The sequence below is a fragment of the Hibiscus syriacus genome, unplaced genomic scaffold (assembly GCF_006381635.1).
Source record: "Hibiscus syriacus cultivar Baekdansim isolate YM2019G1 unplaced genomic scaffold, ASM638163v2 tig00111027_pilon, whole genome shotgun sequence".
NCBI classification, from domain to species: Eukaryota; Viridiplantae; Streptophyta; class Magnoliopsida; order Malvales; family Malvaceae; genus Hibiscus; species Hibiscus syriacus.
The window spans coordinates 4,994,004-5,005,000 of NW_024062960.1; the positions used below are offsets into that span (position 1 = coordinate 4,994,004).

Consider the following 10,997-nt stretch of genomic DNA (forward strand, 5'->3'; position numbering starts at 1 on the left):
TCAACTCTTGGCATGCCAATTATACCTACAACTCTCATATTAAATAACATGGGCTTAATTATAATTACAATTTTCATTATCATATTTCTTCTATCACTTTTCATATAAACACATAATTCACTTCATATGCATAAACATGATCATTTCCATTATTTCACATACCTGAATGGCTTCTCATATAATTACATTCATTCATATGAGTTCATATCAAAGCATGAATAAATTATGCATGTATTCACTATAACAATAATAATATATACATATGCATGTACATGAACGTAAAGTCATAATTTCAACTATAAGAGATAGACTTGTCGCAAGTCTTATCTCCGTATAACTCTATCTAGGATATGCACTCACCTTAGCCTTGCTTGCTTTGACTCGATCCTAATCCTTCGATTGTTCTGGAACAAGATTACGCTCTAAATCTACATAATAATACATTGATACATATTAATATACTAATTGATATATTCTAATCTATCACTTCTTAGACTAAGAGAAAGGCTACTTTCATTCCTAATTAAGGTAGGCATCGATACATTTCACAGTGTATCGATGCATTCCTTAATGTGTGTATCGATGCACTACCTGTGCATTGGTACACAAATTACATTCGATGTTTTCATCTTAATGGGTGTATCGATGCACTCACTGTGCATCAATGCACTAATTACATTTGATGTTTTTATTTCGTTGAGAGTGCATCGGTACCCATTGAATGGGTACATATGCACACAACCTATAAATTACATTTTGAGCACGAAATTCACTTCCTTTTCAGCTCCACACTTCATGTTTCACCTCCTTTAATATTCCTAACTTGCATACATACACTTACATTCATTATTACTCAATAATCACTTCTTTAAACTCAAAATCATATCCTTTATATGGTATTCAATAATCATAATCAAATATCCACATGTTTTAAATCTAATTCTAACACTTCATTTTCCTTATTTAGATTGATGACAATTCAAATTTAACTTCTAATTCTAATTAATACTTTTCTATCAAGATTTCACTTTTTCACTTCATTTATTTAATCATTCCTATGCCTTTTATTTTGTTGTTTTAAGACAAATTAAGCTTTCCTTAAGCTTAATTATCATCTAATGATCATAAATCAACCTTAATTTCAGCAAGAACTTAACTAACAAGAAATCTTACCTTTGTTGGGCTCGCATGTAAGAAGGAAGAAAGGAGGAGAAAAGAAGTCTGGAAGCTTGGATTTTTGCTTCCTTCACTTCCACGTGGTTAATATATAACCAATCTTAATTATTTTCCTTGAAAATGACCATTCTATCCTTCTATTCCTCCTTTTCAATTTGATCCTACACCACATTTTCATATAAGTCCTTAAACTATCCAATTATTTTACTTTAAACACAAAATTCAGTAACTTTACAATTTAGTCACTAACCTGGTAGTGAGGATGTTACACAAACTTGTTGCGCACAAATAAGATATTTAGTTAAAAATAATATATGCATTTAATACATGAAGGAGTTTTGAATGCAATTGGGGGAGGGAAAATGTTTGTGCAAACAAAGAGGTTGCGTAGGCAGGAGGGAGGAATGTTTTCTTAATTTTTTTTTAATAATATTTGATTTTTTTTTAAATAAAAATTATAAAAATATATATATAAACACCACTCATGTAAGATAACGATTGAATTTAACGGTCGTTACAACTTAGGTACCTAAAAATGTAATGTCGAAAACGTTAGACATCTATTCTTAACAAAAAAATTCTTTAGACATATAAATTTAATTTGATATAATTTGAGAACTTATTTTTGTATGAAGCTTATATTTAAGAATTGTGAGTTTACTTAATTCAACATTGCTTTGTTGCAGGTTTTTTCCCCATACTCGGCGATTATAATATTCCTTTGCGTTAAGGGTAGTGGCAGTGCTTTTCCGGTCATTTCCCTGCCATTTCTTTCATTCTTTTTATTATTTTTCTATTAATTATAGTTTGATTTTCTTATATTTTAGACATTTTATCATATTTATAACAATGTGTTTTCTTAACCTTTTATCTGATAAAGGGTATCACGATTACTAGTGTTTTTGGACTCTCGATTCAAGTTTATTCTATAGGTATTCTTCTTGGTTTGTAGTTCTATGAAATTTATTGGTTATTTGCTTTCCATATGTGTAGTTTCTTCCTTCGTTTGTATGTGGCATTCTGATGATTGTAAGATATTTGTGTCGGATGAGACTACAGTTAAAAGAGGATTGATTTTTCATTCATCTATTATGAATATTCTTCAAATTTGTCTTCTCTATATTAGGTGTGCGAAAAAGTCAGAGTGCTTTGTTTTCATATGTCGCTGCCTCAACTGTTCAAATTCTTTCTCACCAGACTATCATTAGTTGATCATTGTTATATTTTGTTTATGATAATTATAAATTTATTTGTCTCGTGTATATGACAAGCCGTTGTTGATGTTTTATTTAGCTAATAAACATATTATAATTATATTTTAAAAAATAATAAAAAATTGTGAGTTTAAAAGGAATTGTGGGTCCCGCAAACCAACGGGCGAGACAAATTCAAATGAAAAAAAAAGCTGACCCTCTCTCGCATTTCCCAACGGTCAGATATTTTAAAATTCAAAATCCCCAAATCTAAACAAAGTTGTTTCGTGTCTTTCAAACTGCTCGTATCCGCTCTCTTCATTTTCTCTAACATTTCTCAGCCAATTTTCTTTCTTTCTCCCAAAATTTTCTGCTTGAATGGAAACCCAAAGCGTTAATTTAGGTACTCCCTCGAAACAAGCCACCGTTTCCAAGGTTAGGGTGGTGGTTAGAGTCCGTCCGTTTCTACCTCAAGAAATTACTGCAAGAAACGGAGACTCAAAATCCTGTGCTTTCCTTCTTGACCATCAAGATAATGATTCTTATGGTGAAGTTTCTATTCACCTTAAAGATCCTAATAGCAGGTGAGATATTGATTCTTCTCTTTACTGGGTGGGGTTGATGTTTAATCAAAGAAGATACATATAGTTTTTGAATAAGTGTTTTTCCTTTTTGGAATTGTAGCCGAAGCGAATGTTATAGATTGGACTCTTTCTTTTCCCAAGAAGATGATAATGTCAGAAGGATATTCTACGGAGAAGTGAACTCTTTGATTCCAGGAATCTTCCATGGCTTCAACGCCACCGTTTTTGCTTATGGGGCTACTGGAAGTGGAAAAACGTACACCATGCAGGTACAGTGAAGAAAACAACCTCCTATTTCAATAATTTACTACAGCTTTAGGTGTTTTGATACAAGACTTGATTTGTTTTAAATTACATTTCATCTCTGTTGTTCCTTCTAGTAATATGTTTGGTTTTGTAAATTCAGGGAACAGAAAAGCATCCTGGTCTAATGCCTTTGGCCATGTCTACAATCTTGTCCATATGCCAAAGCACAGGGTGTATAGCAGAGATTTCGTACTATGAGGTCTACATGGATAGGTGTTATGATCTTTTAGAACTCAAAGCAGAAGAAATTTCTATTTTAGACGACAAAGACGGGCGGGTTCATCTAAGGGGCCTGTCCCGGGTGCCTATTAATTCCATGTCTGAATTTCATGAAGTCTTTTCCTATGGAATTCAGAGAAGGAAAGTTGCACATACTGGTCTCAATGATGTTTCTAGTAGAAGCCATGGCGTCCTTGTAATTGCTGTTTCCACTCCTTGTGATGATGGTTCTAGGCCTGTTTTGATGGGGAAGCTCAACCTCATAGACTTAGCAGGTTGTCCAATTTTGCAGACTTTGAATTGTTTGTTGCATAGGAAGTTCGAATTACTAATTTGGTTTAAGTTTTATTAGGTAATGAGGATAATAAGAGGACCTGCAATGAAGGCATTCGTCTCCAAGAGAGTGCTAAGATCAACCAGTCCTTGTTTGCTTTGTCGAATGTGATTTATGCATTGAATAACAAGCTGCCCCGAGTACCCTATCGGGAAAGCAAATTGACTCGAATACTGCAGGACTCTCTCGGTGGAACTAGCCGTGCCTTGATGGTTGCTTGCCTGGTAGATTTCTCAGTTTGTTCATTTTGAAACATGTTATAAATTTCTAAAATTTTGATCAATATTCTCCTTGTTCCATGAACAGAATCCTGGAGAGTACCAAGAATCAGTTCACACTGTTAGCTTAGCAGCTAGGTCTCGTCATATTTCAAATGTTGTTTCTTCAGCTCAAAAACTACAGACACCAAAGGAAAAAATTGATATGGAAGCAAAACTGAAAGCCTGGCTTGAAACGAAAGGCAAGACAAAGAGTGCACAAAGGATGGGACCATTTGCTCCTCAATTCATGGCCAAAACACCGAGTTCCATACGTTCTATGAAGAAGCTTGATTATAACAGCTCTTGTAAAGCCCAAAATTCTAATGCCAAAGTCAGGTACAAAATAACTTGACTGGTATTTGAATACCCCTTCGGAGCCGAGTTCATAGACTAATTGCTTAATTTGTTAAACATGTCTGCAGGGACACATATTTGACTACCAGAAATTTATTCAATAATGGAGGAGTTGATGTTAAGGAGATAATGTTGGAATCAACTATGAACTTAGCTGGTATGTTATTTATGTATGAAATTTATTGACAAAATTGTTTAAGTGAGTAGTATAAAGGTTCTTAATCGATGTATTCTATTTGTAGAAGAATCATCTACCAAGGGAGAGACTACCACAGTCGAAAAATCGGTCGATACATTTGAAGTATCTCCAGTTAGTGAGAGGAAAACCGCAATGCAAAGCCCTCTAAGAATGGCCTTGAGCCCCATAAGTTCCAATATAATTCCAGAATCCATCAAGGAGCAATCAACCAAGAATCAAATTTCCTTGTCATATGAGCCAAAATCTCCCCAATCTCCTTCCATTATCTTTGCTACCAACAAATTCCAAACTGTTGGTGACACCCCACTTGATAAACGTAGCGCATGGAGTTCTAACTTGAAGGTATATATATATATGTGTGTTATACTTGCTAAATTTCTATTGACCCTATCTTTGCATTTGTTCTAACTTCATAAACCTTCCTGTAGAGCACTCTTATTCAAGAATATGTCGAGTTCTTAAATACAGCTAGCAGAGAAGAACTACTGGGACTAAAGGTACTGTTCAGCTAAGTAATACTAAGCAGTTTTCCCCCAATTTTCTCATTACACATCATCGTAATTTGTTGTATATAGGGTATTGGAACGAAGATGACAGAGTATATCATTGAACTTAGAGAAACATCAACTTTAAAATCAGTAAGTAGTTTTGCTATGCATTTTATACGAGTCTTTAGAATTGGTAAAAAGCTCAGCTTTTGGCTTTGGTTGCAGCTAAGTGACTTGGAAAAGATTGGTCTCTCATCAAAGCAGGTTTACAACTTGTTCAGCAGAGCTGCAAAAGGAATTATTGAGTAATATTGATTTAGTTGATGGCCTAATTTGTTTCATGTACTATTTCTTGGCCTGTCAGTTCAGAACTCGTAATATTCATGCAGTACATTCATTATATTGTACTGATTGTTAAAAATTTTAGAAGATGGTTGTAAAAATGTCAAACTTGTATCAGATTTATGTGATCTAGTCGGTCCTGTTTCCACCTTGTTGACCCAAAATTTTACAGCGAATTTGCTGCAAAATTCACAGTAAAGAAAGGCTTAATAATTTGGATGTGGACTCATCAACATCCATCATTTTCTGTGCATTAATCACACACCTCAATGCCCTTATCAGTCACATTAAAATGAAAGTAAGTCATCCTCTACTACCTCTCTTCCAAGGATATTTTTTTAATCCAAATATCACATTATAAATTATTTCTAATTATATTCATATTTTATTATTTTTTAAATTGACATTGTATATAAAATAAACACTTTTTTTTAAATAAGTACTTTTCAAAAAGAATTAAAAGCATTTTCCGCTATTGTAACAAATATTGATCAAATTTTTTAAAAGTAAGCTGAAATAAAATAAAATAAAAAGCTAAAAAGTATAAGAAAAATCATTCGAGATTTGATAAATTCATGAAATTTTTAATTCTCACATTGTTTAAATATTAGATATTTTTAGAGTTTAAATATAATTAAACATATAATTGATGAGTGACTAAACATAAGACTAATACACGCACAACACTACTATCACTGCCCAATTTATAATTGTGTAATTATATATCTTAAACAACAACAACAACAACAACAACAAAACCCAATTCCCATATGTATGGGGTAAGGGGGAGGTAGGGTAGTAGGCTGCCCCCAACGCCAGGTTGAGAATAGCTTCCGTGAAAGACCTCCGGCAGTCAGAAAATTAAAAATATAGATAAAATGCACTGCATGTATAAATAATTACATAAATACATAGCTAAACAGTATTCATATGCAGTCATTAATATCATATGTGCTTCTGTAATGGGGAGTAATCCCTGCAAAATAATCCCTGCGAAAGAATCTCTGCATATAGACAGAAACATAAGACCGGCTAAATTTAACAGAGGAAACATGACGAGAATGATACACAGAAGACAATTATAGCAAGCCCAGTTCTAATCTTTCATAAATACCAATAACAGAAAAGTATAAAAAGTAAAAGTCATGGAAATTACTACAAATGCATTTAAAAGAAGACAAAGATGATACACCCTATAGATGTGACCCACACTAGTCGACTACCCTAGTCTTAAGCCTCCATAATTTCCTATCATAGGTCATGTCTTCGGTAATGCCTAAATCCATCAAATCAGATCTCAAGCAGTCTTCCCACTTCCGCCTTGGTCGTCCTTTCCTTCTGGCACCGTCGACTGTAATCGACTCTACCCTCCTGACCGCATCCGACGGTAGTCGCCTAAGGACATGCCCAAACCACCGTAGTCTTCCCTCCCTCAATTTTTCGGAAACAGACACCACCCCTAAGGACATCCTAATAGCAGAGTTTGTCGTCATATCCCACAGAGTCCTACCACATGTCCATCGAAGCATTCTCATTTCTGCGGCCTCTATCCTCCTTACGTGATCCTTCTTGGTTGCCCAACATTCTGATCCATACAACAGCGCTGGTCTTATTGCCATTCTATAAAATTTTCCCTTAAGTTTTAGAGGCACCTTCTTGTCACACAAAAACTCCAGTAGCGGCCCTCCACTTTAGCCATCCTGCCTTTATACGGTGTGTAACGTCATCATCTACACCCCCATCTTTATGTATCATAGACCCTAAGTACTTGAAACAATCCTTTGAGGGAAGAACGTGTCGTTCTATGCATACTTCTACATCTTCATCGTTTTGGTTCCCATTGAAGTTTGAACATAAATACTCTGTCTTTTCAATATTGATCCTTAAAACCTTTTTCTTCCAAAGCAGTCTTCCAGGTAGCCAGTCTACTATTCAACTCAGATTTTGTTTCAGCAACTAGAACAATGTCGTCAGCGAAAAGCATACACCAAGGTACGCCGTCTGGTGTCGCACAATAGATGTCGTCCATAATCAAGGCGAAGATGTAAGGGCTAAGAGCCGACCCCTGGTGGAGTCCGATTTCCACCGGGAATGCCTCGGTGTCGCCAACTGTAGTCCTGACGTAAGTAGTAGATCTACAGTACATATCACGAATCGCCCGGATATAAGCAGTTGGTATCCGTCTCGTTTCCAAAGTCTTCCAGATCGTATCGCGAGGAACGCTATCATAAGCCTTCTCGAGGTCAATGAACGCCATGTGAAGATCTCTAGACTTTTCCCTATATTTCTCCATAAGCCGTCGAAGTAGATGAATCGCCTCCGTGGTAGACCTGCTTGGCATAAAGCCAAATTGGTTTTCCGAAACCCTAGTAACTTGTCTCAACCTAGCCTCTATCACCCTTTCCCATAGCTTCATGGTATGGCTGAGTAGTTTAATACCTCTGTAGTTACCACAACGTTGGGGATCTCCTTTATTTTTATAGATTGGTATCACCGTAGACTCTCTCCACTCCTCTGGCATCTTGGCAGTCTCTAAAATAATATTAAAGATGTTGGTCAACCACTTAACTCCCTCTTCTCCTAGGGCTAACCACACAGTGATAGGAATTTGATCAGGACCGACAGCTTTCTCCCTTCCCATCTTTCTAAGAGCCATTTTGACTTCCTCAAACCCAATTCTACTTGTAGGGCAGTCATTGGCCGTAGTATGATGGTCGGCTGACCCATCAACGATACTATCTCTACATGGAGAGGCACAATCATTAAATAAGCCAAAGAAGTAACTACCCCAAACCCTCTTAATATCATGATCTTTCGTTAAAAGAACACCATTGTTGTCCTTAATAAACCTAATGTTACCTAGATCCTTTTTCCTAATCTCCCTAGATTTTGCAAGTCTGAAGATGCCATTTTGTCCTTCCTTGGTGTCTAATCTCTTGTACATTTCCTCATATGCCTTATCCTTTGCTTTAGCTACCGTTTTCCTGGCTTCCCGCTTTGCCTCCTGGTATCTTTGTTTAGCTCTCGACCTTTCGTCGTCGTCATTGCATTGAAGAAACTCCTTGAAGCAAGTTTGTTTTGTCTTCACCTTAGTTTGGACTTCGTCGTTCCACCACCACGATTCTTTATGTTCCTTGGCCTTCCCCGTCGACAACCCAAGGGTGTTTTTGCCCACCTCTCTGATGGAATTTGCCATATTTTTCCATAACATATCTGCGTTATCATATTTATTTATTTTTGACAATATTTATAATATATATATACATATATATATATATATATATATATATTCTTTTCTTTCATTTTTAACTCTTTATCATACATGATAAAAAAATTGATGTTAATTCGAAAAAAAATTTGAAATGAATATTATTTTTTATATTAAATTTTGTTTTGATGATAATTGGGTAAAAAACTCTTCCAAGAAGCCCAGCAAATAATTACATTGAAAAAAAGAGTAAAAAAACCAAAGGAGCTTCCTTTCATGAGAAGGCTGACTTCATTTTCTTACACATAATATAAAACAGTCCACAATATTAGTAGCTTAAACAACAACTATTGTAAGCACCAAGTAACCGTGGCGGCAAACAAGGAATCCACGGCTACTTTATTCTAAACACAAAACAAGAAAACACATTATTTCCTGATCAGAAAGGCCAGTGCGTCCAGTGAGCTTGGTCTGATCATTTACAATTGCAAGGGTTGCAGGTGCAGTTGTCTCCACACTTGCACTTACCGTCATTCTCAACCCCAAATTCCATCTCAGCTCCCTCCAAATGTCTGCCATGCATTAACAGCCATCAGAAACAAAATAATTAAAAGGAAATATTGTTTTCTAGTGTTGAACTTTCTGTAACGTACGCTTTCTGGGGTGCAACACCCAGGACGAGAGTCTCCGTTGTGGTCATCTCGGCAACGTTCATGTCGGGGTACATCTTGCACCTACAAGTTCAAACATTTGAACAAAAAACAACAAGATCAGTGGCAAAAAGAAGCGATTTTGAAGTACCCTTTAAGGAAAAATGAGATTTTCAACTCATTTGAAACGAAAAATCAAAAGTAAAGGGGCAATTAACTACCCTCCACAGCCGCTGCCGCACTTGCAGCCAGAACCGCAGCCACAGTTTCCACCACAGCAAGACATTTTCGCTCCTTTTTCCTGATGAAAATTTGAAGTGATTCTAATGAGTTTACAAAGAGAACAACACTTGAACGAGTTTACAGAGATTGCAATGGCTTTGAATTTATAGACCGGGAGAGATGAGAAAAGTTAAATATCAACCGTCCACTTGTCATGGTCATACGTCATGTTCTTATCTTGCGGGAGTTTGTAACGCCTTGCATGCTCACGTCCACGTATTATCGATATTATCTCTATTCCTTTTGTCTTCCACATCATTGATTCACCGTCCGATCCATCTTTGTTTCGATCCACGGACAGAAACTGCTGATAATTTTGGTGGTGGACCCCTTCGAGACCTCTAGTAGCATTCGACACTGGGGCCACATCAAATGAACTATTTAAAAGTTGTTTGGAGCTACACATAATTTCAGTATTAGGGTATTTTTTACTTAAATGTGGCTTTTAAAAAATTAATATCTAAATAATATTTATTGTGTCACGTATGATAAAAATATTTTACAGAATTTTTTTAAATAAATTTTTTATATTTTATTTATTTATTATTTTCTTTTACTTTAGTCTAATCTTTATGAATTCTGATTGAATTCTTATATGTAAATAAAGTTTTTATTTTAATTTTATAAAACACATCTCTGATATTGTTCACTATTTTCGACCTCCTCAAAAATATCCTTGAGCTACGGCATCCTGATGAAATAAACACTTCTCGTACTGTTAGTGAGCGTGATGTCTCTGAAAATGACTAGTGTTTTGATATAGGGGTGTAAAAAATACCACACCTGTAAAACTGATTGAAACTCATTCAAGTCAAAATTATTTTTGATCTGTGATGTGGTGATCTGAAATTGACTGGATTTGGAATTAGTGTTTACCTAAACCCGAGTTGGACCTGAAAATTGTTGATCTAAACCCGACATGCACCCGACCTGAGAACGATCTGAACCCGAATTGAACCGAAAATATGATACCCTAACCCGACCTGCATCCGACTGATATGAACCCGAACCCGAGATTGACCTGGTAAATAACTAGTATTACCCGACTTGTTATGAACCTGACCTGTTTTCAACCTGACTTGTAAATGATCTGACTTGTTATTGACCTGATCTGATATTTACTGGCTTAACATTTACCTGACTTATATATTACCATTGATGAATTATAAGATTTTAATAAAATTGTGAGATTTTGAGTTTATAATAAATCATACTAATTAATATGATTAATTTTTAAATGTTATAATAAAATATTAATTATGATAAATAATATACATTATATTTAATACTTATATTTATATACTTTAATACTTATATCCAAACACTTTATTACTTTATATTATATACTATATATAGTATAATATATATATATATATACACACACACTTATACTTTTACTTTA

At 35.2% G+C, this 10,997-nt stretch overlaps 2 protein-coding genes across 3 annotated transcripts in view; one reads left to right on the top strand and one right to left on the bottom strand.

The window, feature by feature from the left end:
* Nucleotides 1-2,568: 2,568 nt before the first annotated feature.
* On the top strand, nucleotides 2,569-5,578 carry LOC120150856 (kinesin-like protein KIN-10B). Its single transcript, XM_039163468.1, has 10 exons — nucleotides 2,569-2,953; nucleotides 3,054-3,222; nucleotides 3,360-3,753; nucleotides 3,831-4,036; nucleotides 4,119-4,408; nucleotides 4,495-4,583; nucleotides 4,669-4,967; nucleotides 5,054-5,122; nucleotides 5,201-5,263; nucleotides 5,339-5,578. The coding sequence occupies exons 1-10, from the start codon at nucleotides 2,748-2,750 to the stop codon at nucleotides 5,420-5,422; spliced, it is 1,869 nt and encodes a 622-aa protein (XP_039019399.1). The 5' UTR covers nucleotides 2,569-2,747; the 3' UTR covers nucleotides 5,423-5,578.
* A 3,555-nt stretch (nucleotides 5,579-9,133) lies between these two features.
* Nucleotides 9,134-10,997, bottom strand: part of LOC120150857 (metallothionein-like protein 2) — a 15,670-nt gene continuing 13,806 nt past the window's right edge. The window contains exons 2-4 of one of the 2 annotated variants that reach the window (XM_039163470.1): nucleotides 9,535-9,614; nucleotides 9,317-9,397; nucleotides 9,134-9,235 (exon numbers count right to left, since the gene is read on the bottom strand). In XM_039163470.1, the coding sequence (XP_039019401.1) occupies nucleotides 9,139-9,235; nucleotides 9,317-9,397; nucleotides 9,535-9,599 (243 nt within the window). In that variant the 5' untranslated portion in view covers nucleotides 9,600-9,614 and the 3' untranslated portion in view covers nucleotides 9,134-9,138. Of the gene's footprint in view, nucleotides 9,236-9,316; nucleotides 9,398-9,534; nucleotides 9,691-10,997 lie in introns of those variants that run through there. The other variant, XM_039163469.1, reaches the window with a different exon arrangement.